This window comes from Malania oleifera, chromosome 11 (assembly GCF_029873635.1).
Source record: "Malania oleifera isolate guangnan ecotype guangnan chromosome 11, ASM2987363v1, whole genome shotgun sequence".
NCBI lineage: Eukaryota > Viridiplantae > Streptophyta > Magnoliopsida > Santalales > Ximeniaceae > Malania > Malania oleifera.
This window is the reverse complement of record NC_080427.1, coordinates 47,305,134-47,329,831: the sequence shown is the minus strand read 5'-3', so window position 1 is coordinate 47,329,831 and position 24,698 is coordinate 47,305,134. Positions and strand designations below refer to the sequence as shown.

General features: G+C 34.6%; 2 protein-coding genes across 2 annotated transcripts in view; both read left to right on the top strand.

Moving 5' to 3' along the window:
- Positions 1–6,007: 6,007 nt before the first annotated feature.
- LOC131168329 (protein spt2-like) lies at positions 6,008–19,680 on the top strand. The gene is made up of 10 exons (XM_058127666.1): positions 6,008–6,365; positions 7,295–7,373; positions 7,519–7,751; positions 9,208–9,325; positions 10,282–10,341; positions 10,437–10,560; positions 10,669–11,135; positions 11,282–11,424; positions 17,384–17,473; positions 19,275–19,680. The coding sequence occupies exons 2-10, from the start codon at positions 7,353–7,355 to the stop codon at positions 19,384–19,386; spliced, it is 1,368 nt and encodes a 455-aa protein (XP_057983649.1). The 5' UTR covers positions 6,008–6,365; positions 7,295–7,352; the 3' UTR covers positions 19,387–19,680.
- Positions 19,681–21,677: 1,997 nt separating this feature from the next.
- Positions 21,678–24,698, top strand: part of LOC131168327 (probable starch synthase 4, chloroplastic/amyloplastic) — a 30,133-nt gene continuing 27,112 nt past the window's right edge. Inside the window, exons 1-3 of the mRNA XM_058127663.1 lie at positions 21,678–21,849; positions 24,416–24,449; positions 24,553–24,619. Of these exons, the coding sequence (XP_057983646.1) occupies positions 21,740–21,849; positions 24,416–24,449; positions 24,553–24,619 (211 nt within the window). The 5' untranslated portion in view covers positions 21,678–21,739. The remainder of the gene's footprint in view (positions 21,850–24,415; positions 24,450–24,552; positions 24,620–24,698) is intronic.

Sequence of the window (24,698 nt, the reverse complement as noted above, 5' to 3'; positions counted from 1 at the left end):
TACCTTAGACCTAAAATGAGTTGGGATGTAGATGGAACAAGGGTCGTGCCTCGATTTATTTTCTCTTTTTTCTTACCCTTATCCTTTGATTGCTTAGCACTGCTAACACTTTCAACTTAAATGCTATTACTCATCCATCAGTAGTGTCACGCCCTGAACCCAAAAATGGGCCCCAGGGTGTGATTTAGTAACCTAACCAATCCATGTATCATACAATAGTCCATGATACTATATAATATAAGGGTCCGACCTCGTAGAGTTCACGTGTACCCTATCCATTATCACATACACAGTATATATGTAGCGAAAAATCTAACCTAATACATCCATAAAACCATATCAGAGTCTATACAAAACAAGATCTATTTCCCCAAAATACATAACATACCCCGGGTGTCTACATAACCTAAAATGACTACTCGACAAGGACTAGTACTTACACAAGTACCTCTACATAGCTAACCAACCACCACGTCCCTGAATCGCTAGGATGCTAGTGTCGACTATTCGAAGGACCAGAAAAACATTTGTATGATAGGGGTGAGACACCTCTCAGTAAGGGAGAAATAAGTTATATCAGTGTGTGGATACATGAGTGTTATTTCAACAGCAAATATACATTTCACAATACTAGTATTTTCACAAATACAGTTCCAGTATACATACGATACAAAGCAATACGATCTAGTGTCGTCACACTCTTCGGCCTAAGCTGAACTGTCTGGTGGTATTTCACACCCTTCAGCAAAAGCCGGTGCCCTTGGTTACCCGACATAGCATAAGCCCCCACAGCGTTGAATCGGTGCAGATTTAGTTTTCTATCACCCTTCGGTAAAAACTGGCCTGTCTAGTGGTATTACGCACTCTTCGGCAAAAGTTGGACATCAAAGCCTAAGGTCTTATTCCAACTCAGTTCAATATCTCAGCCTATGGTGTTTTAATCCGGCCCGTGTTGATATATCCCTTACGGTATTATCCCAACTCAGCATTTTCACAAAACCTGGAACATTTTGGAACTCACGTTCCTATATCTCATTTGAATAATTCACAGCCTATGGTAGATCGACACGCTTTTCCACACAAAATACATCATTCGAATTCATCATCTCATTCCACACTTATTTGGGTAAACAAACAATCACATATCAGGTATTCCATAAATACAATTTAAAATAATCAAAGGTATGATCATCTCTATATCACAGTTTATACCAATATAAAGTTTTCCAACAGAAACGGAGATGATACCCGAAACTCCTAATTTTTTCAAAAACTGTAAACTGAAAATCCCGTAATTTCACTCGAAAGAATTTTCCAAATAAGTAACCAAAACATCTGTAGAATCGTAAACCATAGTTTTACCAATTCAGATTACAAAAACAACTGATATAAACAGAAACCCCTTACCTTTCCTCAGAAACCAAAACACAAACTAAATCGGTCCAAAACAACGTAACGGGACCCCCAAAACCTAAAAATTGAAGAACGATACTTCAATATAACCTTATCTACTACATATCTACTGAGTCAAAAACGAAATCGAACCCTTACCTCAATTTTGGGATAAAATCGGAAAATCCTCGAAACGAAATTCCAATCCGCTATAAAGGTAGAGATTCTCCTCCTGATCCACATGGTAACGTCGGATCATTGATTCAGGTAATAGACGGCCCGAAACCCTAGAGAGAGAGAGTGTGGTTCGAGTTCTAGAGAGAGAGAGATTTGAGTTTTCTTAGCAATGAAGAAATGAAAAATGATATTTATAGCCACTTTGATCCGGTCCAATTCGTCGACGAGACGATGCCTTCATCGATGAATCATCTACGAATTTCATCGATGAACTGGTTCCTTCGGTGACGAACCCTATTTCGATATTTTACAACTTGTTCGGTATCTCTTCATCAACGAGACTCTAAATTTTGGTGACGATGAGGATAAGGGCCTTCGTCGACGAGAATAATGACTTCATCGACGAAGTCTACTAAATTTACCTTTTTACCCTTTTGTTATTTATTAAATATGAAATTCTCGGGTCGGATTCTTACAAGTAGTGTCAAGGAAGTTTTTCTTACCCCTATCCCTTGACACTCATCCCTTTAAGGTCGATTGCATAACACTACTAACACTGTCTGAAAGAACCCGACCCGTAAGATATGGAATGAATAAATAAGAAAAGGGGGTAAAACAGTAATTTGAGTAGGCTTCGTCGATGATGCCAGTGTTTTCGTTGATGAAGGTCCTTCTATTGTTCGACGACGAAAAGCAGAGATTCATCAACGAAGAGAAGCCAAGAGATTTTAGGAAATCCTGAAATCTCAAGCTCGTCGACAAGGCCACCGCGACGTCGATGAATTTCCTTCGCTGGCTCATCGAAGAACACGCCGCCTCATCGATGAGGTTGGCTCGGTTAAAGGCTCTATAAATATCCATTTCCTTTACTTCTTAGCTAAGTTATCAAAATTCTCTCTCTTTTTAGAACTCGAAGCCCCACTCTCTCTTTCTAGATTTTTTCACCGTTCGTCGTTAGAACCGACAATCTGACGTTACTGCGAGGATCAAGGAAGGAATCTCTACGTGTTCTGTGGGGCAGATTTTTATTTTGAGGTCTTCGGGTGTTGACCCAAAAATTGAGACTCGATTTTCATTTTCATTTCGATAGATCTATAGAGAGTAAGATTGTAACTAATTATCGTATTGTGATTTATGGGTTTTGGGAACTTGGTTCGCTGTTTAGGAGCCGTAGAGTTGGTGTTTGGATTTTCGGGGAAAGGTAAGGGGATTCTGTTTATATTGGTTATTTTTGAAATCGAATTCGGTAGAACTTTGGTTCACGATCCTGTGTATGTTTTGGCTACTTATTTGGAGAAATCTAACAGGTAAAAATTACGGAGTTTTCATGTTACAGTTTTTGGAAAAAGGGGGCGTTGGGTTGCATCTCTAGTTTCGTTAGAAAACCGTGGATATATTGTTGAGTGCGTTGGGTTATGGAGATGGTCGTGCCTTGACTTGTTTTAAACTATATTTTGAAAATCATGATTGTGTGATTACCAAATAAGTGTGAAATGAACTGTTATATGAATATGCGTTGAGTTGTGATTTGCTGAAATGAGATATAGGAACGTGTGTTCTGAATTGTTCTAGGTTGTGAAAGAGTGTCAGGCTCTATATCTGAGGGTGTGAAATACCACATGCTAGTGGCAAGAGTGTCCAGCTCTATATCCGAGGGTATGAAATATCTCCTCTCATTGGCTGATCACCGAAGGGTGTGGATCCACCAGATGTACCGGTATGATGCCATGGGAGCCTGGGGCTACGCCATGTGCCGAGGACGCAGTGTAATGCAGGTTGGCTTTGTTCTGAAGATGTGATGAAACTGGGTTGATTGATCATGTGTTTGTTGAGAACTATACTGGAACTGCTTTGTGGAAATACTGAAATTGAACTGTGTATGTTTTATGTCATGATAACACTCATATGCCACACTGATATAACCTAATTTTGCCTTACTGAGATGTGTCTCACCCTTATCGCACGTACATGTTTTTAGGTCTTTCGAGTAATCGGAACTAGGGTCCTAGTGTTGGGAGTGTGGTGGTCAGTTTACTGCGTAGAGTACTTGTGTAAGTACTTGGATTGTAACAAGGTTGTCGTTTTGGGTATTTCTAGCACCCTGGGTTATGTTTTGTAATATAGAGCTTAGACTCTATTTGTATAGACTCTGGTATGGTACGATGTATGTATGGAATGAACTTTTCTGCTGCGTATATGTCATGTATGTGAATGTGTATAGGGTGTACGGAAACCCCATGGGATCGGACCCTCATTCACTTTAGTATCATGTGTGTTTTGTATGATATAGCGACATGTTAGGTTTCTACATCACCCTCTGGGGCCCATTGCTGGGTTCAGGGTGTGACAACTTGGTATCAAAGCTAACAAAATTGTTAGGTCTTGTAGACTTGGTAGGGCGTTAATGTGTGTACATACTAGAACATAGGATGTCGTGAATGGGTAGAGTAGGTCGAGGGTTGTCTTGTAGCAAGACAAGGATTCGTTGACTGTATTCTGTGTTTTTCCTTGAATGATGATTTCAGTAAAACCACAGCAAACCATTGATGGTTTAGTGTCGGTGTGATAAGATAGACCTGGACCCGTGCGATTGGTAATTAACATGATTGGATGTTAATGATTGTTTAAACTATATATGACGTAGGAATTCTAACCGATTCCTTTTCTATCTTTCATAATGGAGCCTAAGGATAACAACTTGGATAGTGGCTTCGAGGGAATTGCGAGCGATTAGTCTCTTTCTGTGCCTCAAGGGTTGACGAGACATGTTATGTGAGAGATTGGGCGGAGTGTTAGGAGACGTGAACATTCTCCTACTACTGTGGGGTATACTATCGAGAGGTTCACACGTATACACCCTTCGACACTTTCAGGAGGATTTGATCCGATAATAGCGGAGGATTGGGTCGAGAAGACTGAAAGGATTCTGGAGGTCCTACACTGCATGGATAAATAGAGAGTCCTCTACGCTACCTTCCAGCTGTCTGGGGAGGTTGGGCGATGGTGGGCTACGGTGAGTCTGCTGGAGAAGTAGAGAGCCAGTCCAATAGAGATGACGTGGAGCTGCTTCAAGGAAGTATTCTTTGAGAGATACTTCCGACCTCCACGCACGATGCTAAGGCGGATGAGTTGTTTGTTCTAACATAGGAAGATATGACGATGTAGGGGTATGCTGCTCGGTATATAGAGTTATCTTGTTTCGCACCGTGCTTGATCTCAAACGAGTACGAGAAGACTCGTAGATTTGAGAAGGGCCTGAGGAAAGACATCCGCAGGTTAGTGGGTATGCTGCAAATTTGTGAGTTTTCTATTTTGGTGGATAAGACCACTGTGATCGAGACCGGCATCTTAGAGGATGAGGTGGATTAGGAACCGAAGAAGAGGCTAGTACGTACATGGTTAAGTTCAGCTTTTGGGCCACACAACTTGTCATGGCGGGAAGCATGACGTTAGCTAGATAACCTTACAAGGGAGGTTCTATATATATATGTTGATTTGTTTACATAGAGAAATTTATTGAACTTGAGCATGTTTTAGGAAAAATATGTGTTATCAAAATATTTATATATATGTGTATATGCGTGGGTACAGTTTTATATATATATATATAAGAGAATAAATTTGACACTTTTAAAATGGACACCCAAAGGATAATCCCCTCTCAAGATTAGAGATAAAACAAATAAGTGTAAAAGAGTGGAAGATTAGAAATAAAAAATTAGAGACACAATAAATAAGATATTAGCGAAGAGACAAAAATTAGAGTGAAATTTTAAATTTTGTAAAACGTAGTTGTATATGGATTCTTAAATTTTAAAAAATTACATAGTATCCAAACATAGAAAATAACATAGAGTTGAGATTTTTTTATTTTTTAATAGGGAAAATAATCTTACTGCTTAACAATTTAACTTAATGAAATCATATCTTATGTTTAACATAGGTTTTCTGCTAGTTTGCTTACAAAATTTATTGATTTAATTATTAACAACGACTATAAAAAATATTTCTTGTGCCTAATGCCGCTAACCTTATGAATTGAAATGCTAATTCTTATATTTACAAAATTATAAAAAAATTTAAGTACTAATCAATTTATTTATTGAATGATTTAAAATATTATTACTACATTTATTATTTCATAAGGTAATTAAATTTGAATAGCATCTATTTTTAAAAGGTTGATTTTTTTTAAAATATTCATATCCTTGATTATAAATATTTATATAAAAATATATTTGATTTTTTTTTAAAAGGTGAAGTAATTAGAGATAAAATAGATAAACAGATAAATTTGATATTTCTGAAATTAAAAATTAGATATTAGAGATTAGAGATTAGAGATAAGAGACTAAAAATGCAACATATGAAAAATTAGATAAGAAATTAGAGATTAAAGAATAGAGATTAATAAGAGATTAGAGAAGATATGAGAGATGAGAGATAGAGAGAGAGAAAGGTGGCAGGATGGTTCCAGCAAAATCGTTATATTAGAGGGACTGAAAAAGAAAGACTTTAGAAAACTTTTCCCCAGGCACGGCACGGGGGTTAGTGTCTTCCCCAATCTGCACCGACCTCATTCTACCAGATCTCGCGTTCCACAATTCCGGCGGAGGCACGGGCTTTTTTCATCCGGCGAACATCGGCGGCCCTTCGCTCGTCGGGCTATTTATCGGCGACCTCGCCATCGACCAGTCTCCTCACGCAGTCGCCCCCGTTGGTTCTCTTGAATATTCCGCATTGCATCTCTTCCACTCGACATCATCCTATTCGACGGCAGCCGCTCGCCACCGGAGGTAAGTCGCCTCGCCGCGGTTCCTTTTTCCTTCTGCATCTCCCTCTGTTTGGGACTAGGGACAATTTCTGGTAGATCGTCAAAACGCTCTGAATACAGTTATAATATTTGTGTTTCACTTGCTTTTTTGATTCGAGAATTTTTTATTTTTATTTTTATTTTTTCCAGCTGCATATATGTTTCTGTTGTCAAGCGAGGTCCCTTATTTTCATCCATTCCCTCTGATTGTTCTGGGTGGTGGATAATAACAATTGGGGAATTAGGGTTTGTTTGAATCTGGCGAGAGTGGTTCGATTGGGGGTTTAAAAAGTCAACGATTGTATTGAGATGAAGGTTTTTATTGCAAAGAACAAACGAGTGGAGATTGATTATAAAGAATAACAACTTAGATAGATGAATGCAGTTTCTCAATCTACCCTAGCATCTCTCTCTTGCCCATGCCCTTTTGAAAATTATGGCAAAATTTAGTGCTCTTCATTTTTGTGTTTAATATTTTTTTTTTATAATTAGAAAATTAATATTGAACAAGAGTATACCTAAAGTGCTAATTGTCCTACAGGTTCTGTTTTAGTCTTCAGGAAGATTTTGGTCTCTCTCTCTCTCTCTTTTATTTTAAAACTTTGTTACGCTTTTCTATACTTTTTTTTTTTTTTTTTAAATTAAGACAAATAAAGGAATTTATTAATAAGGGAGAATGGCATCAGTGCCTATTCTACTTTTAAAATTTTTATTATCTGACCTTCTGAAAGCTAATCCATCCAGTTTCAAAATTTAATCAATTCTTAATTATTGAAAAGCACAATTTAAAGGACATTTATTGACTGATATCTTGTAAGTGATTAGGCCTGATTTACTGCAACTGATTTTGCTTGGATTTGTTCTTCAATATATATATTGTTGAAATGACTTATTTTCTATTCTGCTTTGCAGGTCTAAGCTTTCGTGAGCGGTGATTGTCAATAAGTGTGTTTGAAGGCTCAAAGCAGCTATGCGGGGATATGATAGATCTGTGAGCAGTTTACTCAACTGGATAGTCTGGACCTGTGTTTAAGCCAATTAATTATTTTATATAAATGTGTATCATTGTCTACTAAATAAGGGTTTGTTAATTATTTTTGTTTCTTTTGTATGTGTTTATGTTGGAGCATGTTCAGCCTGTTGAAGATTTAGATGAGTATGAGGAGGAAGGAAGTGAAGATGGAGCTGAGGAGGAGGAGCAGGAGGAATATGAAGAGGAAGAACAACCCCGACAACCTACGAAGGAGGAATTGGAATACCTTGAATTGAGGAAACGGTTGAAAGAATCTTTTAGAAAGAAAATAAAGAAGGAAAATGGCTCTGCTCAGGCCAATTGCCAAGAGAAGAAGAACAAACTTCCATATGATAAGTGAGTGATGTTTCCATGTCTCTGAAGTTGGAACACAGTTAGAATCCATTATCTATTTCAGTTTATAATAATGATGTTTATTGTGTATATTTGTATGGATTTCTTACATGATTCATAAATCCTTGTGAAAATGGCACATTTCATTGTCAATGTTATATCTGAAACAAATTCATTTTTCACCATTGTGTTGAAATAACTCTTTACTGATGTCCAGCAGGGGGTGCATCTGTGCATGTAGGTACATTTTAATTAACATCAATGTTGTCATTGTCATCTTCATCTTCCTGCTATCTGCACATGCTTCTCTTACTAATCTGTAATGGGTACAGTGATATACTATCCAAAGGATCGAGCACATTTATTACCCCAATTACCAACATTTCGTGTTCCAAATGTATCTTGTGATTGCATAAGGGTTTGGTATGCACATATAAGTTTTGTACCCTACCTTCACCCTTTAGTAAATATTATAATATTATGATGAGGGGGAACCCATGTGTGCACTGATATGCGGGTGAGTCTTTTTCTAATAGTAATGGGATTAAAGTACATTTTCGGCATTTATTTGAGTACAAAAATTTTCCTGCTCTCTTACATGAGAAAGCATTTTTGAAGTTCCAAGCAAGAAAAAGGGTTTATGAACTTTGTGATTATGAAACGTTTTGTTTTAAACTTCTGTTAACTTCTATTTCCCCCTTGCATTAGAGGAATAATACTTAGCTGTGTAAAGTTGTTTGACTATGTATGTTGGGATTTGTCTAGCTTTTATCCAATACTAATATGGAATTTTCTTTGCAATTTTTAATTTTATGCATGCTTCTCTTCATATCTGGGAAGGATCATTCGCAATTATAGATGTTTTGTCCCTTACCTGTTAGTGTGATGACATGCATGCCCGTTGAGCAGTTTTATGCCACTAGTCTAAAGCAGAAGGTAGAACTTCATTGTTTAAACTCCTCCTCACTTGTATATAAGTTGCCTGGTTATCTGAAGATTTAATGTTTGTGGAAAATATATTTTCAATTACTTTGGTGCTTTTTACCATTACCTAGGGTGACCAACTTGCTTCTATAACACTGGTTGGAAAATTTATAGAACTTGCTTCTATATTGCTAGTTGGAAAATTTATACAACAGTTACAAGTCTTCAAATTTAAATTTGAAGTATGATGGTGCTCTCTTTTACATCTGACCTAAACAGTTGGCCAGGATCACATGACTATATGCAGTGACTATCAGTTTATTGGCGTGGGTTGTTTTGTTTTGTTCCATAGATTATTGATGGAGTTACATAAAAAAATTGAGTCTTCATTTCTGCTTTATTATTGTTAATTATTATTTCATGTGCATTCTTTGGGTTTTGATTTCCTCTAGGTAGTAATTGTAGAAACAGAGAGGCCCAATGTTGTGGACTTTTCTTTAAGGATGTTCTCACATGTATCATCTCATTTCTGCAGTTACGGATCCTTCTTCGGCCCTTCACAGCCTATTATTGCTCAAAGAGTAATTCAAGAAAGCAAGTCATTATTAGAAACTCAGCATTTGGCATCAAAGATTCCAAACTCGCATCCTAATGTATGTATGGGTTATTGCGTGCTGCAAATCTGATTTTTGCCTCAACAACTAACTCATGTGCTTATGAGTTCTGATCTGTGTGATTCACCCTCTGACGGACTCACGTTAAAAGTTTTCCTGTTGAATTTCTTATCTCGAAGTGACCTTCTTCAATTATTTTGACCATTTAATCCTCGTCAGGAGGAAGGAACTATCATTTTTAATGGAACTTTTCTTTTTGATAAATTAAAGTTTTAGCATGATATTTCTAAGGGAATTTTAAATTACGATTGATCATTTTTACGAATTGTGAGACAACTCAAGTCCTAAGGGACTCATATTTTACAATCTGGGATATTCAGGGATTCATATTTGACAATCTGGGATTCTAATTATGTGTGGTGTATGTGTAATTATGTATTTTGGAACTGCTTTAAGGCATTATTTGCCAAAGGATTTGTTTGCCGAAAGATCGCTATATTTTTTTCAAGGATATATAGCCATTTTCCTACAATTACGAATGTTTTGAAACGTTGTTGCTACATTTAATTTGTTCTTTTGTCACAAACTTTGGGATGGATATATGAACATTTACACAAACAATTTGTTTGTTCTAATCCAATATTTCATTGAAAACAAAAAATTATGTGCGTTATTGAATTTTTTTCTTGTGTTTATATCTTATTTTTTTATTTCATGATTTTTATTAATTTTAAATGGGTAAATAATGTGTGATGCTTAAATCTTAAGGATGATGCCTTGCAGACTGACACACTTAAATTTTGCCATCATCTGCAATTAAATGTTGTTTTTTGTACGCCAATTGGTCTTCTCCCATATGACATAATAGGGTGTGTTGCCAGCTATATTGTAACAATGGAAAGATATGCAGAATGCAGTTGCGTTGAAATTTTTTTTCTGATTCAATTGACTTCAGAAGTGTAGTTCATTCAATGATGTTTTACCTCCATCTGCAGAACAAAAAGGATTATGCTTCAACTGCTGCTCGACCGAACCAACTGAATGTCGCAAAAGAGGTAATAAAGAGCGCTATGTTCTAGATTGATGTTGTAAATATGAAAAGGCCTGTAAATTTTTTTAACTGTGTTCATGGATTTCCCAATATCTGCAGTTGAAAACGAAAGTCCAGAAACTCAGGGATACAAGAGATTATTCTTTTCTGTTATCTGATGATGCGGAGCTTCCGGTTCAAAAGAAAGAGTCTCAACCTCGAAATGCTTCTGTTTCAAACTCTGGTGTGTTGTTTCTTTATGGCTCCAAATTGGTTGTTGGTTTATGAGGTTCAAATACTTATTTCATTCAGAGAACTTACGCACTTTTCCCTACTTTTTCTGATCTTGAAGAGGCGCGATTGTCCAAAGCACCAGCGAAGAGCCAAAGCAAACAATCATCAAGCAATAGTTTCAGACAAGTCCTCAATGGTCGTGAAGAAAGAAAAGGGATTCCGACAAATGGTCAAATGCAACCTAAATCAGGATCCCACAAATTCACTTCCAATAGTAAGCCTAATATAATGTCAGTAGATTCTAGAAAACAGCTTGGTAGCAATAATGGAAATGGCCCAGGGCGGCCCGTGGGTCCGAAAAGTTTGCCATCAAAAACCTCAGCTGCTGCTATGGGGAAGAAGGCTCCTGCACTAGGTATGAAGAATTCCATGTCCGCTGTGCACAAACCACCCCCTTCAAAGCACACATCTGTGCCAAAACAACAATTTCAACCAAAAAATAGATCTCAAGAACACAGCAAGGGCAAAATGATGCCAAAACAGCCAGTCACTCTAAAACAGCCAGTGGCATCTTCAAAAACTCAGGTATTTTTTTTGCAGCCATATTTTGTAAGTTGATATTTGTAAAAAAAAAAAAAAGGCAACCCGGTGCACAAAGCTCCCACGAAAGTTGATATTTGTAAATTTTATGAAAATTTGCCTAACATTTTTTACTTTGGTAATCCTAGCAGCCAAACAAACCTTTTAAGCAAATTTCATCGCATGCTAGTTTGCAAGAGCACCGTCATAAGAAAAAGCCTGTAAGACGGTACTCTGATGATGAAGATGATGATGAGGATGGACGGGCTATCAGTATGATTAGAAAAATGTTCAGGTAAAGTTTCTTTCTTTCTTCTGTCATTCTTTCTTCTAATTTTCCATCATTTCGTTTATCATCATGCTTGGATGGTTTTGTCATTTTGTGTTTATTTGTAATGGTGGTTGTCAAGCTATAAAATTCATCATTAATAACCCACTAGTGTTGTCCGATTTTGTTTATGATTTGGAACATTTTTTTGTCTATAAAGTCTATGGTTTTTTAATCATGTTACATGATATTGTTATTTTTTGTTACTTGGGGCCCATTTGACATAGTGGTGGCTTTTTGCCTAGATGTGGCATTTTACCTAAAAGCAGCCTTCCCCAAAAGTTGATGATTCACAACTTTTTGAAATCACTTGTTTTCTAGCCCATCTCCCATCTTGATTGTTTTAAATGAGAAAAGAATTATATTAAGAGAGGGAAAGAAAACACAAACTAGAAGAAGACAAGAAGTCCTTGAGCTAATGTCAAAACAGAAAAAATGAGGAACCTAGAAAATATATTATAACTGTCTCTTGTTAAGAAAATCACTCTTTAATACAAGATCTTATTACTTATACCCAGAGAGTGACCAGTTTCAAACCCATCTTGTCCAATAAATCCAACGCATTATCGTCAAGATCAACATTCCTCTTCATAACTTGATCCTTCTCTCCCAAACTAGGGATTGGTAGCAAACCATCACCCTAGTCATCCCTGCCCCTATTTTCATAACCATTAGAATGAAAAATTTCCTTAGACCTGTTCACTATTTTTTCCAGCAGCAGCTGGACCACCTTAATAAAAAATTTGGGCCCTGTCCAAGTTAACAATTGGTGTTCCAGCCACGGGCCCACGGGAGAAGCCATCTAAAGAAGAATCCATATTGTAGTTCTACGTAATTCATCTTATGAAGTTATAATAGCCCACTGACACCCATAAACAATATCAAACACCATTATCAGACATTCTACCCCTATTCTAACCCTATATAACTATACCTTCTCTATTACTGTTCTTCTCTTCAGAAGAACCGCGCTCCATACCTTGCTGAATCTCCTCAATTGAAAAGTTTCCATCACCATTCCATTTGAGAATTTTAAATTGCTTGTGGATCCGTATTACTACGAAAAAATTAACAACTAAATCTCTGATTGATTCACCTTTCTCCAAGTCGTTTCTTCCTGTGAACCACCAGCCCTCAAATCAGCCCGTATTTGCTGACCTTGTTTACTTACCTGCTTCTCCACCTCCTCCACCAGCACAGATGGGACTAGTGAATAGATGAAGACACTTTCTTCCCCTGCATATGCGAAATTACTCTCCATTCTTTGCCTGCCTTGAACTTCCCAACTGACTTGCTTTCCACATAACAATCCACAAAGGAGTGATCATGCCTCTACAAAAGCAAGGATTGTAAGGAGGGTTTCACTTCATATGCCAAACTTATTTCTGTTCTCCTATAATAACTTAGTTTATTGAAGATTGCTTACTCAAAATGGAATTACATATGATGGTTTGCTCTATGTATTGTTTACCATGAATGTTTTGCATTTACTCATATGATATATGAAAAGGCAAAAAGTAAAGAAAAAAAAATTGCAGATGATCTTTATTTACCCAAAAAAAACATATGATGGGGTGATGTAGCCGCAAGGACGGGGAGATGGAGAGGAGAGAAAAGAGAGGAGGAAGTAGATAGTGAGAAAATCTTGTGTAACTTCCCAATTTTAAATTCAACAAATTGTTTACACAACTTTTGACATTTACAGGAAAGACTATAGAAAATTACAAATGAACCCCTCTTAACAAATTTATGAATAAACCTCAAATTCACAGAAGCTTAACTAATAATTGAACTAAACCTAACTCAACAAATTTTTTATTCTATTCATTTTGATTGGCTTCTGAATAGGGTCAAAGTGGTCCATCCAATAGCCTGCTTCCCATCCTGCATAATTGGGTCTATAGATCTGTGTTGTATTGGGGTTTAGAGAAGAAATGGATTTCCGATCCATATAAGATGTAATCAAAGACATGCAGGATAATCTTGTAACTAGTGTCAGAAGTGTGAGTTGTTGGAACAGGGATGAGTTGATTTCTTGCTCCAGTGAGGGTGATTTTATGTCCTTTACATTTTTCATTAGCTATGGATGAACATATGTGGAATATTAGAAATAAAGCTGCATTAGTGTATTTTTAGGGGGATAAACAAAGAGATTTTATTGAGGTGGGGAGAAGATAAATGGACAATATGCTACAAACAAAAATAAAAGGAAGGTCAAATAAATAGCCAGCACAACAAAGCCATTGAATTGCTTTGGATATCTACTTGCTGAATCCTTTAATGATTCAAAAGTATAGCATCATTGTAAGCCAAAAGTGCACCAAGAGTAAGAACAATGCAAAATATACCAACCTTCCATTTGGGAGCATGGATTTTGATTTATGTGGATTGGGACAAATGTAGTACAAAACTATGTTGAGTTTGTTTCAAACTACACAAATCCTACCTAAATATGGTTGTATGCTTGCATTATTCTCATCACTTGGGAGATGAAGATACATATCTAGAGAGTTTTTTACACGAATCCTATCAAAAATAGGTAAACGCCTTAAGCCTATTCCTTGGGATAGAATAGTTATAATATAAGAATTTGATGGTTTTTATATATATTTTTTAAAAAATATATGCCCTTACCATAAAGGAAATAACAATGGGAAACTTTTCATAAATCCATAACAAGGAATATACAAGGAATAACTATTTCCAAATTTCACCATGGGAATATCTATTCTATTCTTATTGCATTTCGGATGAAATAATAATGAATATACAAGGAATAGCTATTATCTTTATTCTCAAATTTCTTGTTGTATTTCATTTTATTGGAAGGAGTAGTTATTTTGGGAACCAAACATAGCCTAATTTTGGAAGGATAGGTTTCGAAATAAGAGAATGTATTGAAATCTTCATAGAATCATCCATCATGTGATCAAAGAAAGGTTTCTAGAAAAATTCTTCCGAGGCATCCAAAGTCAGCACCTTCTATGTCTTGAAGAATGAGAATAATGATGCATGCCTAGCAAGTGGACAGGCTCAGCCATTTCCCTGTCATTGAAATGCCTTCTAAAGAAAGATATTCTAGAAGATGTTCCAAGAGACAATGCACCATTTAGATATCCAAGACACAATGCCCTGTCTATGGACAACAAATCTGGAAATGGGAGCATTATGAGTACCTGAAATTAAAAAAAAAGAAGAGGATAAGTAACGATCATCCCCTGTTCCAATCATTTCATTGAAATGCCTTCTACAGAAAGACATTCTAGAATGTTCTAAGAGGCGATGCACCATTTAGATATCCAAGACACAATGCCCTATTTATGGACAAAAAATCTGGAAATAAGAGCATTATGACCACCTGAAAGTAAAAAATCATCCCCTAATCCACTAATCTTCACTAAAATGGACTCTCCCCTCTTTAACAATGAAAACTTCCCTAAAAGGAAAAAGATATCTTAACTTCCTTAGTACTCGTATAAGGCATTAACACCTGCTTTAGCACCCCAACCACTGTTGGATTCTGCACTTACTATCTTGTCTAAAAAGGGAATAAGGCATAGGAAAGCACCCTAACCATTTGCCCACTGAGGCAAAATGCTTAGATGTCCGATTTCTTGGCCCAAAATTCCCTCACATGTATGTGTACAACCTTTTCCTAGCCGACCAAATGATCCCTCTAATTTTCAGTTTTTCACTCATCATAGACTCCAGAAAATCTCTCAACTTCTTTAACCTTCGAGCATTCTGCTCAAAAAAAAAAAAAGGGCAGTCCAGTGCATGAGGCTCCCATGTATGTGGGGTCTTGGGAAGGGGCGGACCACAATGGGTCTATAGTACGCAGCGTCTCATTGCATTTTTGCAAGAGGCTGTTTCCACGCCTTGAACTTGTGACCTCCAAGTCACATGACGACAACTTTACCGTTGCGCTCATGATCTTAATTTCCCCGAAATTATCAAAATTTTCGATTTCTTTCACCCTCGATATCGAAGTGGCAATCGATTTTTGTCTTGCATAATTTTCATCGAAATCTCAACAAATCATCCAAAATTTATCGAAATCTTGAAATTTTAGTGAAACTTGTTGAAATTTTGACTATATGATGAAATTTTGTCAGAATTCAAATGAGAAATTTAGGAGTGAAGTGAAATTTATATCATAATTTATTTCATCGAAACAAAAGTTTATTACAAGTGCTTTTGAAATTATATGAAAAAATAAACTTAAAGTAACATTTTATTTAACCATTCATGTCTAAATTATCATTATTTGTATAATAAATTGTATTGATATAATAAATTATATTGAAATGATTTATGAACCTCATTTATATTTATTAAATATGTTTAATGTACATTATTGTACAAATATGTTTGATATTGCATACTATTGTACAACTTTTCCACCTCATACAAAACATAGATATATTTAATTTGTAATATATTAGTCCTAAAACATATATTATTATGTTTTTTAACCATTTCTAAAGTTTCAAAAAGAATTCCATGCTTTACTACTAATTTTTGTTATTTTTTCAAATCGAAATCGAAATCAAAATGTCCATCGAAATTTCCGTACTTTTGGAGCGTCGAAAGTTGAGTCGTAATCAAAATTTAAGACCTTGGTTGTGCCTAAGCTGCCCTTCAAGCATTCTGCTCAAGGATTCTTAAAAATGATACAAAAGAAAGAGAGGGATAGAGGATAAAAATGATAAGTAATATGACGCCTAGAGTGAAAAATTCTTCCCTCTAACTCCCAGCATCCAATATTGTAAACACATTTCAACATCAAAAGTCCAAAAAGACAAGACTCAAAGATTGCTTCCTAGTGGAGCAAGCTGGAATAGGCCAACAGTGGACATGCTATGTTTTTGTAAACCAAGAAATATTCCCTCCTCTTCTAATTTAATACAGTCACAAATAAATTATTTTTTAAACCAGAGACGCTCTCAAATACATGGAAAAGAGTGCGTATGTTAGCAAAACTCATCAAATCATCAAATAAAAAGAGATCAATATCATCAAACAAACTGTAAATGAGATGCAACATCTTCCAACCATGACTTGATACCCTTCATCACACCTCTATCCACACAACTGCTGATTATCCTACTCAAAGAACCACAATGGTGACAAGAAAGCGATTAATGGGTCACCTGGCCCAACCTTAAGTGCAAAAGCAGCCAAATAAAGCCACCCTTTAATCCACTTTCTCTGCCTATAACCAAACTCCTTCATCTCTAGCACCCCGTATAGAAATCTCCTAGAAACCTACTCACAATCCTTCCAAAACTAAAGGTTGATGACTCCTTTTTATGGGCTTTATCTTAACATCATCTACAACTTCATTGGCCACTAAAGCAGTATCTTAGTTTGACCAACTGCTGTTAAAAGATTTTTAGGTTATGCAATGTTGAGTTTATGCAATAGTGGTGAGGGCAACATTGACCATAGACAAGTTGAAGAAGCCGTTTGAGATTATTTAGGCATGTTAAAAGAGACCATTGGTGCGTTGGTAAGAAAGATGGATTTTTATTGAGGTAGAATGCACTATTAACATTCATAGCAAGAGGAAAATAAAAAATAGCATGGGTAAAGTCTGTTAAAACAAGATATAGTAGATCTTTTTTATTTTTTTATCAGTAGAGGTGGCTTTAAACCGATGGAGGAAAAGGATCCATTGTAGTTGAGCACGTACCTGGTTGCTATTAGAACTTTAATGTATAGTTTGCGGTTTTTATGCTTTAAAGCGTGAAACTAATTTTAGAAGTTGTCATATGTTGGCGTGCGATTAAATAATATTGACGTGAACATGCTATAGAGCACAATTACATTTTACTTTCTGTGATGCTTTTATATCGATGACAGCACCATGCACATATGTTTCGTTTGACAATCAACTATCCTTTTTATTTTTTTTATTTTTCAGGTATAATCCCAATAAATTTTCTGGTCGTGATGATGATGATAGCGATATGGAGGCTAATTTTGACGACATTCTAAAGGAGGAAAGAAGAAGGTTTGTGTGGATAAAAAAGATTGTATGAATAATTGTTTAGGTTTATTGCAAGCCAAAAACCTTTAACTATTTCATACCCTTCCCCTTCCATCCTCAGCATAATACCCTCTGCCATATTTTTAGTGTAGAGCTGTGCAAAGGGAAACAAAAAAACAAAAAAAACTGATAAAACTGTCCTTTCCATGAAATGTATATAACCCAACATATTTTGTTCAATTGGTGGCTGTCCAGTAAAACCCAACTTGGACAAATGTTAGGAAAAGTTACAAAAAGACCGTCATAATTAGTCCTAATACCAATTTTCGTTTCTTGATTCTTATTCGATCCCATCATCCAATGCCTAAATTGGCTACTGCTATTCTTAATACTATCACTTTCAAAAATATAAGCAGAGAGCCAATGGCTAGTGGGAAGCTGGCAGTCAGCCTCATTGGCATTGTGGAGGGAGAGGGTGCAAGTCGGCAACCTTTTTGCCATTTTCTGGATGTTGTTCATGTTCCTGGTCCTAGATATGTTGTTTCTTTGAGTTCTCTCAAATTCTCAATCTGTTATTTTTGGTCCACTTGTAGTTCTGGTTTTTCTCTTCAATTTTTTGCAGATTGGTTTGTTTCCCACTAATCAGGTTTTCAGTTCCACATTGGTTTGTTTCCCACTACCATTTGAAGTAGCTACAGCCGAATTGTTACACACTCCAGGCCAACTTGTTTGCTATACATGCACAATGTATGGTGAACCTTCCTGACATTAATAATGTGTCTCCTAACCCTGATTGTCCAAACCAGTAGCTATAGCTCCTCAATTTGAGTTCCTATTTGATACTTAGGCAATGAGATAATTTGGTTTTGTTGGGACTGGTAACCCCATCCCAGCTCCTTGCACAGCCGGATGTGTGTATAAAAGGGAGTATGGGGTGGGGGTGGGATTGGGGTTGGGGTTGGAAGATGAACAATGACTTGAAACTTCACTTCTCATTCTTGCTTACGATAGAAATTCTATACCCTGTGGTGGAGAAAGTAAGGGTCGGTTGAGTTGTTTAAAATATATTTTAATTACCAAAATATCACTTTATTTTTTGATGGGTGTGACCATGTGGGTGGAAGATGAACCATAATTTGGAACTCTACCCTTTTTTGCTCCCTCGTATGTTAGAAACGAAACAAATTCACTCTTCTTTGGTGAAAAGTAATTTTAATTACAAAAATACCTTTTTTTAAAAAAAAAATATTTGTATAGAAAAATTGGAAAACAACAAAATTATGTTTTCCAGTTCTCATATAAATGTCAAAAACTTGATAATGAGGGGATGCTTTTGTAATAGTTGAAAATTTTAAAATGAAAATGAAATTATTATTGACAACTGAATATGCTCTAATTGTTTTTATTTTATTTATTTATTTATTTATTTGGGGGGCTGGGTGAGAGGGTTGGGTTGGAAGACGATTGTTTTGAGAAGTACAAAGTTTTTCATTTTCTTTTTTATTACTCTTAGCATGTTTGGTAGATACTAGATAGGAATAGAATCCAAATCGAATTTAATTTCTACATGCTCTCTAGTCAAATTGTATTCTTTTCCATCTTTATCCCATTTCATTCCACAATCCATGACGTTAACACCATGCTTGGGAGAGTGAATTTTTAACCTTTGGTTTGAAATTGTCTGGTCTTCACCAGAACTCTACCAGATTCTTATTACATTTTCTCTCTGAGTCATATACTATTTACAATTTTTTTTTTTCATCATATGAATTTGTATGGCGCTGTCTTCATGGTTTCATCTGTGTGTTATGCTGTGATGATGCAGTGCAAGAATTGCAAGACAAGAGGATGAGGAAGAACTCAAGAGGATAGAGGAAGAAGAGAGAAGGGAGAGGATGAGAAAAACTGAGAAGAAGCGAAAGCTGAGCCAGCGATGACCCAAAAATAATTTGTCTTCTGGTTTGATCATAATTTGTGGTTTGTTAATTTAAGCCCACCCCAGCGCTCCCCGAGTCCCTTGTGGGCTTCAATTGTTAGAAAATATCATCAGTCCTAAAGATGTAAATTGTCTGGACGGACGTAATCATTTATTGGGGCTTGTTTGCGGCTACTGTCAAAAATTATGACAGAACAGAAACAAATTGTAAAGTAGTCGCTCATCACTGAAATCTTCCTTGGCAATTTTCAAATTCAAGCAATTTAATGATACCGCCACTAACTCTTCTTTATTATAACATTCTGAAATAGATTTAGGTAGCCCTTGGAAGGATTAATTTTGGACCATCAATTCGAATTTGTGTGGATTAAGAAGAGAATATATATATTTATATATCTCTTTAAATGGGCTACACGATGTTTCATTTTTTTATTTTATTTATAAATTTCGATGTAATCACAAAGGGTGAGTTGTTTCCTAATTTTTCCAGATTTATAAAGGGTAAACGAGTTTGAGTTTTTATGGATATAGAAGAAACTTTACATATTATTCACGCAAACTAAAGTTTAAGATCTAAATTCCTTGCTAGCATTTGAGTTAAAAATCTAAAAGAAATAAGAAATGGTTATTTTTTCAATTTTTTCATAAAAAATTGAAAAGCAAATGACATTTTTGTGACTAATTAAAAAAATTAGAAATAAAAAATAAAACTATATTCGTAGGTAAATATTGTCAAAACAGTTTATTGTTATTCATTTATTTTATATAAATGTTGTAAAAAAGGAAAGTTAGTTAACTTTTTATTTAATTTTTTAAAAAAGTTTAAGATAAAAAATAAAAATTATTTTTCACAGCTATATTAGTTGTTTCAAGCTTTAATATTTTGCCAACAGAAGTTATAGCCAAAGAAAGTTTCAAAGCACTTAGAGAGGTTAGGACAACAAGATAAAATGTACTTAATAAAAGGCAAATTTAAGCAAATCACTTATTAGTTTTGAAATATGAAAGTCAAAGAAAGTTTCAAAGTGTTTAAGATAGATTTGGATTTTAGTAAATTTAAACAAAACATAAATTCAAAACTTCTCCTAAACATAAGAGAACAGTAATCATTAACTCTATATTTGATATTGCAAGAAATTAATAGTTAGATGAATTGAACGAATCATTAAAAGTGAGAAAAAAAAAAAACACATGAAGGGGTTGTGCATATAATTATGATAATCAATTGATGGAGGTGTGTGAGATTATTAATGGATTGACATTATTCAAATATATAATGTTTCATAGGAAGATGAAGTGTTTCCAGTTGTTCTGGTTCAAGCAAATACATTGAATTTGAAAAGCCATTACTATCTCGCCCAGATAAAGACCCTCTTCTCGTGCCAAGTAAACTCTAGGAAATCGACAAATGCTGATTTAGGATTGTAAGCTGCATTTTTGGCCACTTGGGATTGCAAATCCCAAGTTTGTGTATGTGAGATAGTGAAGATTGAATGGTTGATTCTGAACCTAAATACTTATTATAAAAAATACTTAAATTAAATATTTGTATAGATAAATAATATTTGACTTAATTTCAATGAGTACTCATTTAAAGAAAAAAACTTTTCTAAAAAATTAAATATTATTTTTCAAAAAAAATACATATCTAAAAAAGTACTAATAGTAAGTAATTTCAGACAATTTTTAGATAAATTCCTTTTCAAATAAGTACTCTAGTGATCGTACATGACACTAACATGAAGTGAAGTGGTAAAAAGTTATACTATAATGTAAATAAAAAATGCGAGGGAGGGAATTTAAAATGAAAACACAAACTATAACGTATTTTGGGTACGTTTGAGACGTACAAGAAATTTTTATTTTAAATAAATAATTATTAAAGGATAATATTGGCATTACATTACCTATCTTAATACATATAACTATATATTTAAGATTTTAATTTCAAAATTGTAGGCACATTCCATTTGTGTCAATAATTTTAATGGAAAAATAAAAATAATTTTTTTATTATTATAATTTTTCTTTATATATAAATTATTTAAAAAAATATTCTTATATGACTAAAAATCAAGAGAAATTAAATCTTATGTAATGTGTAAAATCAAAATTTATTATATATTTTATTTTTTTGGTAACGAAAAAATCGATTTATTCATATGTGTGTATATATATATAATTTTTTAAAATAAAATTTTAAGTTTTTAACATTTATACATAAATTAATGAAAATAGCAAGTAAATTTTTTTTAGAAAAACAACAATCTAAGAGATTACCCTCTTGTAACATCTGTCGCTCTCTCTCGCTCTCTCTCTCTCTCTGGCTTGGACTTCCAAGTTCAGAAGCTTGGATGTTAATGGGGACGTTGTTGAGCGCTGCGATCACTCCGCTCCCTCCACTTTCAGTCGTCAACGCTGCTAGCCACAAGCCTACTAAAGCGCCTGCAGTTCGTTGCTCGAGGTAAGATGCTGAATTGTTTCGTACTCTTTTCTGTTTTGACAAATTTTCGGCGGCATTTCTTCTCGAGGAATTGAGAATTACAACCCTTACATCAATTGTTTAGTTGTTTGAAGATGATTCGTACTTTTTTCTTTGTTTTTAAAGAATGGTATTTACATGACCGCCTTTCCTTACCGTTCCATGTCATAGAAGCATGACAAATTTGTTGTTCTTAAGTTTTCCTTCTTAAGATAAGGAACAAAAACCAAGCGGAAAATTTAGAAAGAGTAACAAAAATGAAAGACTATAGTAGAGTAGCAGCACCAGTTTGGGGCATTTTTAGCTCCAGCGGCTGTCAATCACCTGGTAATTTGTTCATACATTTTAAGAAATGATCGTTGTTTAATTTTTACAGTGAAAAATATTGTTTACTTAATAGTAAATAAATTTTGTAAAATCATTTTGTGCCATAAATTATTAAAATATAAATATGCATAGCTGCATACATATATTCACATAAAAATTATTAGCAATCAGCATTTACAATTTGATAATAGATAGAGTTTTTGTATTTCATCATTATAATTAGTAATACGAGGTTCAAGGTCTTAAATTTCAATTTCGACTGAAATTTTGAAGGTCCAAAAGTATGGAAATTTTGATGGAAATATTGATTTTGATGTCAATTTCAATTTCAAATTGAAAAAATGATGGAAAATAGTTGTGAAACATAGAATTCTTTTATGAAACTTTAGAAATGGTTGATGGACATTATTATGTAAGTATTAGGACTATTAATTAATTACATCTATGTTGTGTATAAGGTGCAGTACTTGTAATATAATAACTTTATTTAACATATTTGTAATATAATGTGTATTAGACATATTCGGTTAATATAAATGGAATTCATAAATCAATTAAATATTTTTGTTATACAAATAAAGATAATTTAGACATGAACAGTTAAATAAAATGTTGTTGTAAATTCAATTTTTCATATAATTTCAGAAGCCCATGTAATAATTGTTAGATTACCATTTTACCTAAAAGCTTAAGCTATTAGGTTGTAGGCCAACAATGTATATTAAACTTTAATACACCCTCACATGTGCAGCTTGACAACATGTGGAGAGATATACACATGATAGATAACACCCATTACAGGAAATATAATAATTTTTTAAACACCACACAATAAATTCGGGCAACAAGATGAGGACCCAAGGCCTCCTAGTAACCAGCTTTGCTACCATGTTAGGTTACCGCTTTACCTAAAAGTTTAAACTATTAGGTTGTGGGCCAACAATGTATATCAAACTTGAACAATAATCTTTTGTTTAAAAAAAGAAAAAGAAAAAGAAAAAGATAAACTAAGAGAAAACTTTCATTCTGCGTTTAAATCTCACATTTGAATTCTAAGGAAAAATTATTCTATAGTTATAATTTTGACAGGTTTCACTATAATTTTGAGGTTTTGATAAATTTCGGGTGATTCATTAAAAGTTCAGCAGAAATTATGTAATATGGAAATTGATTACCATTTTGATTTTGGGGGTGATGGAAAGCAGAAATTTCAGCAAAGATTTTAATAATTTCGTGGAAGTTTAAGATCATGATGAGGATTAATTTTTATTAATCCTCTCAATGTGGGATATATGTGTATGTGTGTCTGTTTGTATGTTGATTTTAGGAAATCCTAGACATGCTTTGTCATACTCTGTGTAGTCAATATGAAGGCCATATTTTGTTTACAGTTCTTATCAAGACCAATACCTATTGTATAGGTACAATAATTTTTTTGTACTGTTTTGGTTGTAATGAACCTGTCATATAAATGAAAGAATTTGTGTTTTTGTCTTTAAAATATCATCATTTTCCTTTTGAGATGGTGTCCCCTCCATGATAAAGATAAAAGAACAATTCATGACACATAAACATCAAATTTACAATTGCAATTCCACAATTTCTTTCTATGAAAAGTCTTCCACCTCAATGCTTTTGTTGCCTTTTTTTTTTTTTTTTTGTTTTGTCAATAGTGCAACAAATGTAGATGTTAAAGCTTGATATACATTGTTGGACCACAACCTAACAACTTAAGCTTTTAGCTAAAGTGGTAATCTGACATGGTATCTGAGCTGGTTACTAGGAGATCTTGGGTTCTAGTCTTGTTGCCCGCGTTATTGTGTGGTATTTAAAATATTATTGTATTCCCTATAATGGGTGATATTATCATGTCTTTATCTCTCCACATATTGTTGGGCTACACGTGCGGGGGAGTTTTAAAGTTTAATATACACGGTTGGCCCAACCTAACAGCTTAAGCTTTTAGGTAAAGTGGTAATCTAACAGTAGAGAAAAGCCAAAGGCAAAGTCTATGGAATTTTTTTGGTCCACGTGCTGTCAGGTATCTTGCTTTTATTTTTCATGGGTGATTTGGAGAAAAATGGCTTATTTAGAGGATGCTCACAAGTGGATGGCATTTTAGCTTATTTGTTTTGTTTGTGTTTGGAAATTGCACTTTTCCCAATATGTATTTAATATGTCTTAACCCCTTGTCAACAAGTTTTATCAATTTGCATTCCAGGTTAAGTGGTCATGATAATGTAAAAATGTCTCAGGTATGCATTGGTTGCCTCAAATTTGACTTGTTATTTTGTTGTTTTTCCATCTAGTTTATCTCACACACAAGATTTTGTTGCTTTTTTACTGTAATGGTTTCAGTCATCAAGTAGTGAGCAAGAAATAAAACATAATGATATTTGGAAACTCTTCAAAGAAGCACAGCAAAGTAAGTCCTTATTTGGCCAATTTCCCTTTAAACTTTCTCAGTGTTTTTTCTGATATTTGTGAATCATATATGATATTCT

Excerpts from the sequence above, each read along its gene's own strand:
- LOC131168329 (XM_058127666.1), top strand. The coding sequence starts at position 7,353 with ATGCGGGGATATGATAGATCT. Across the intron at positions 7,374-7,518 it reads TGCGGGGATATGATAGATCT|CCTGTTGAAGATTTAGATGA; the intron begins GTGAGCAGTTTA and ends GAGCATGTTCAG. Across the intron at positions 10,561-10,668 it reads TGCTTCTGTTTCAAACTCTG|AGGCGCGATTGTCCAAAGCA; the intron begins GTGTGTTGTTTC and ends CTGATCTTGAAG.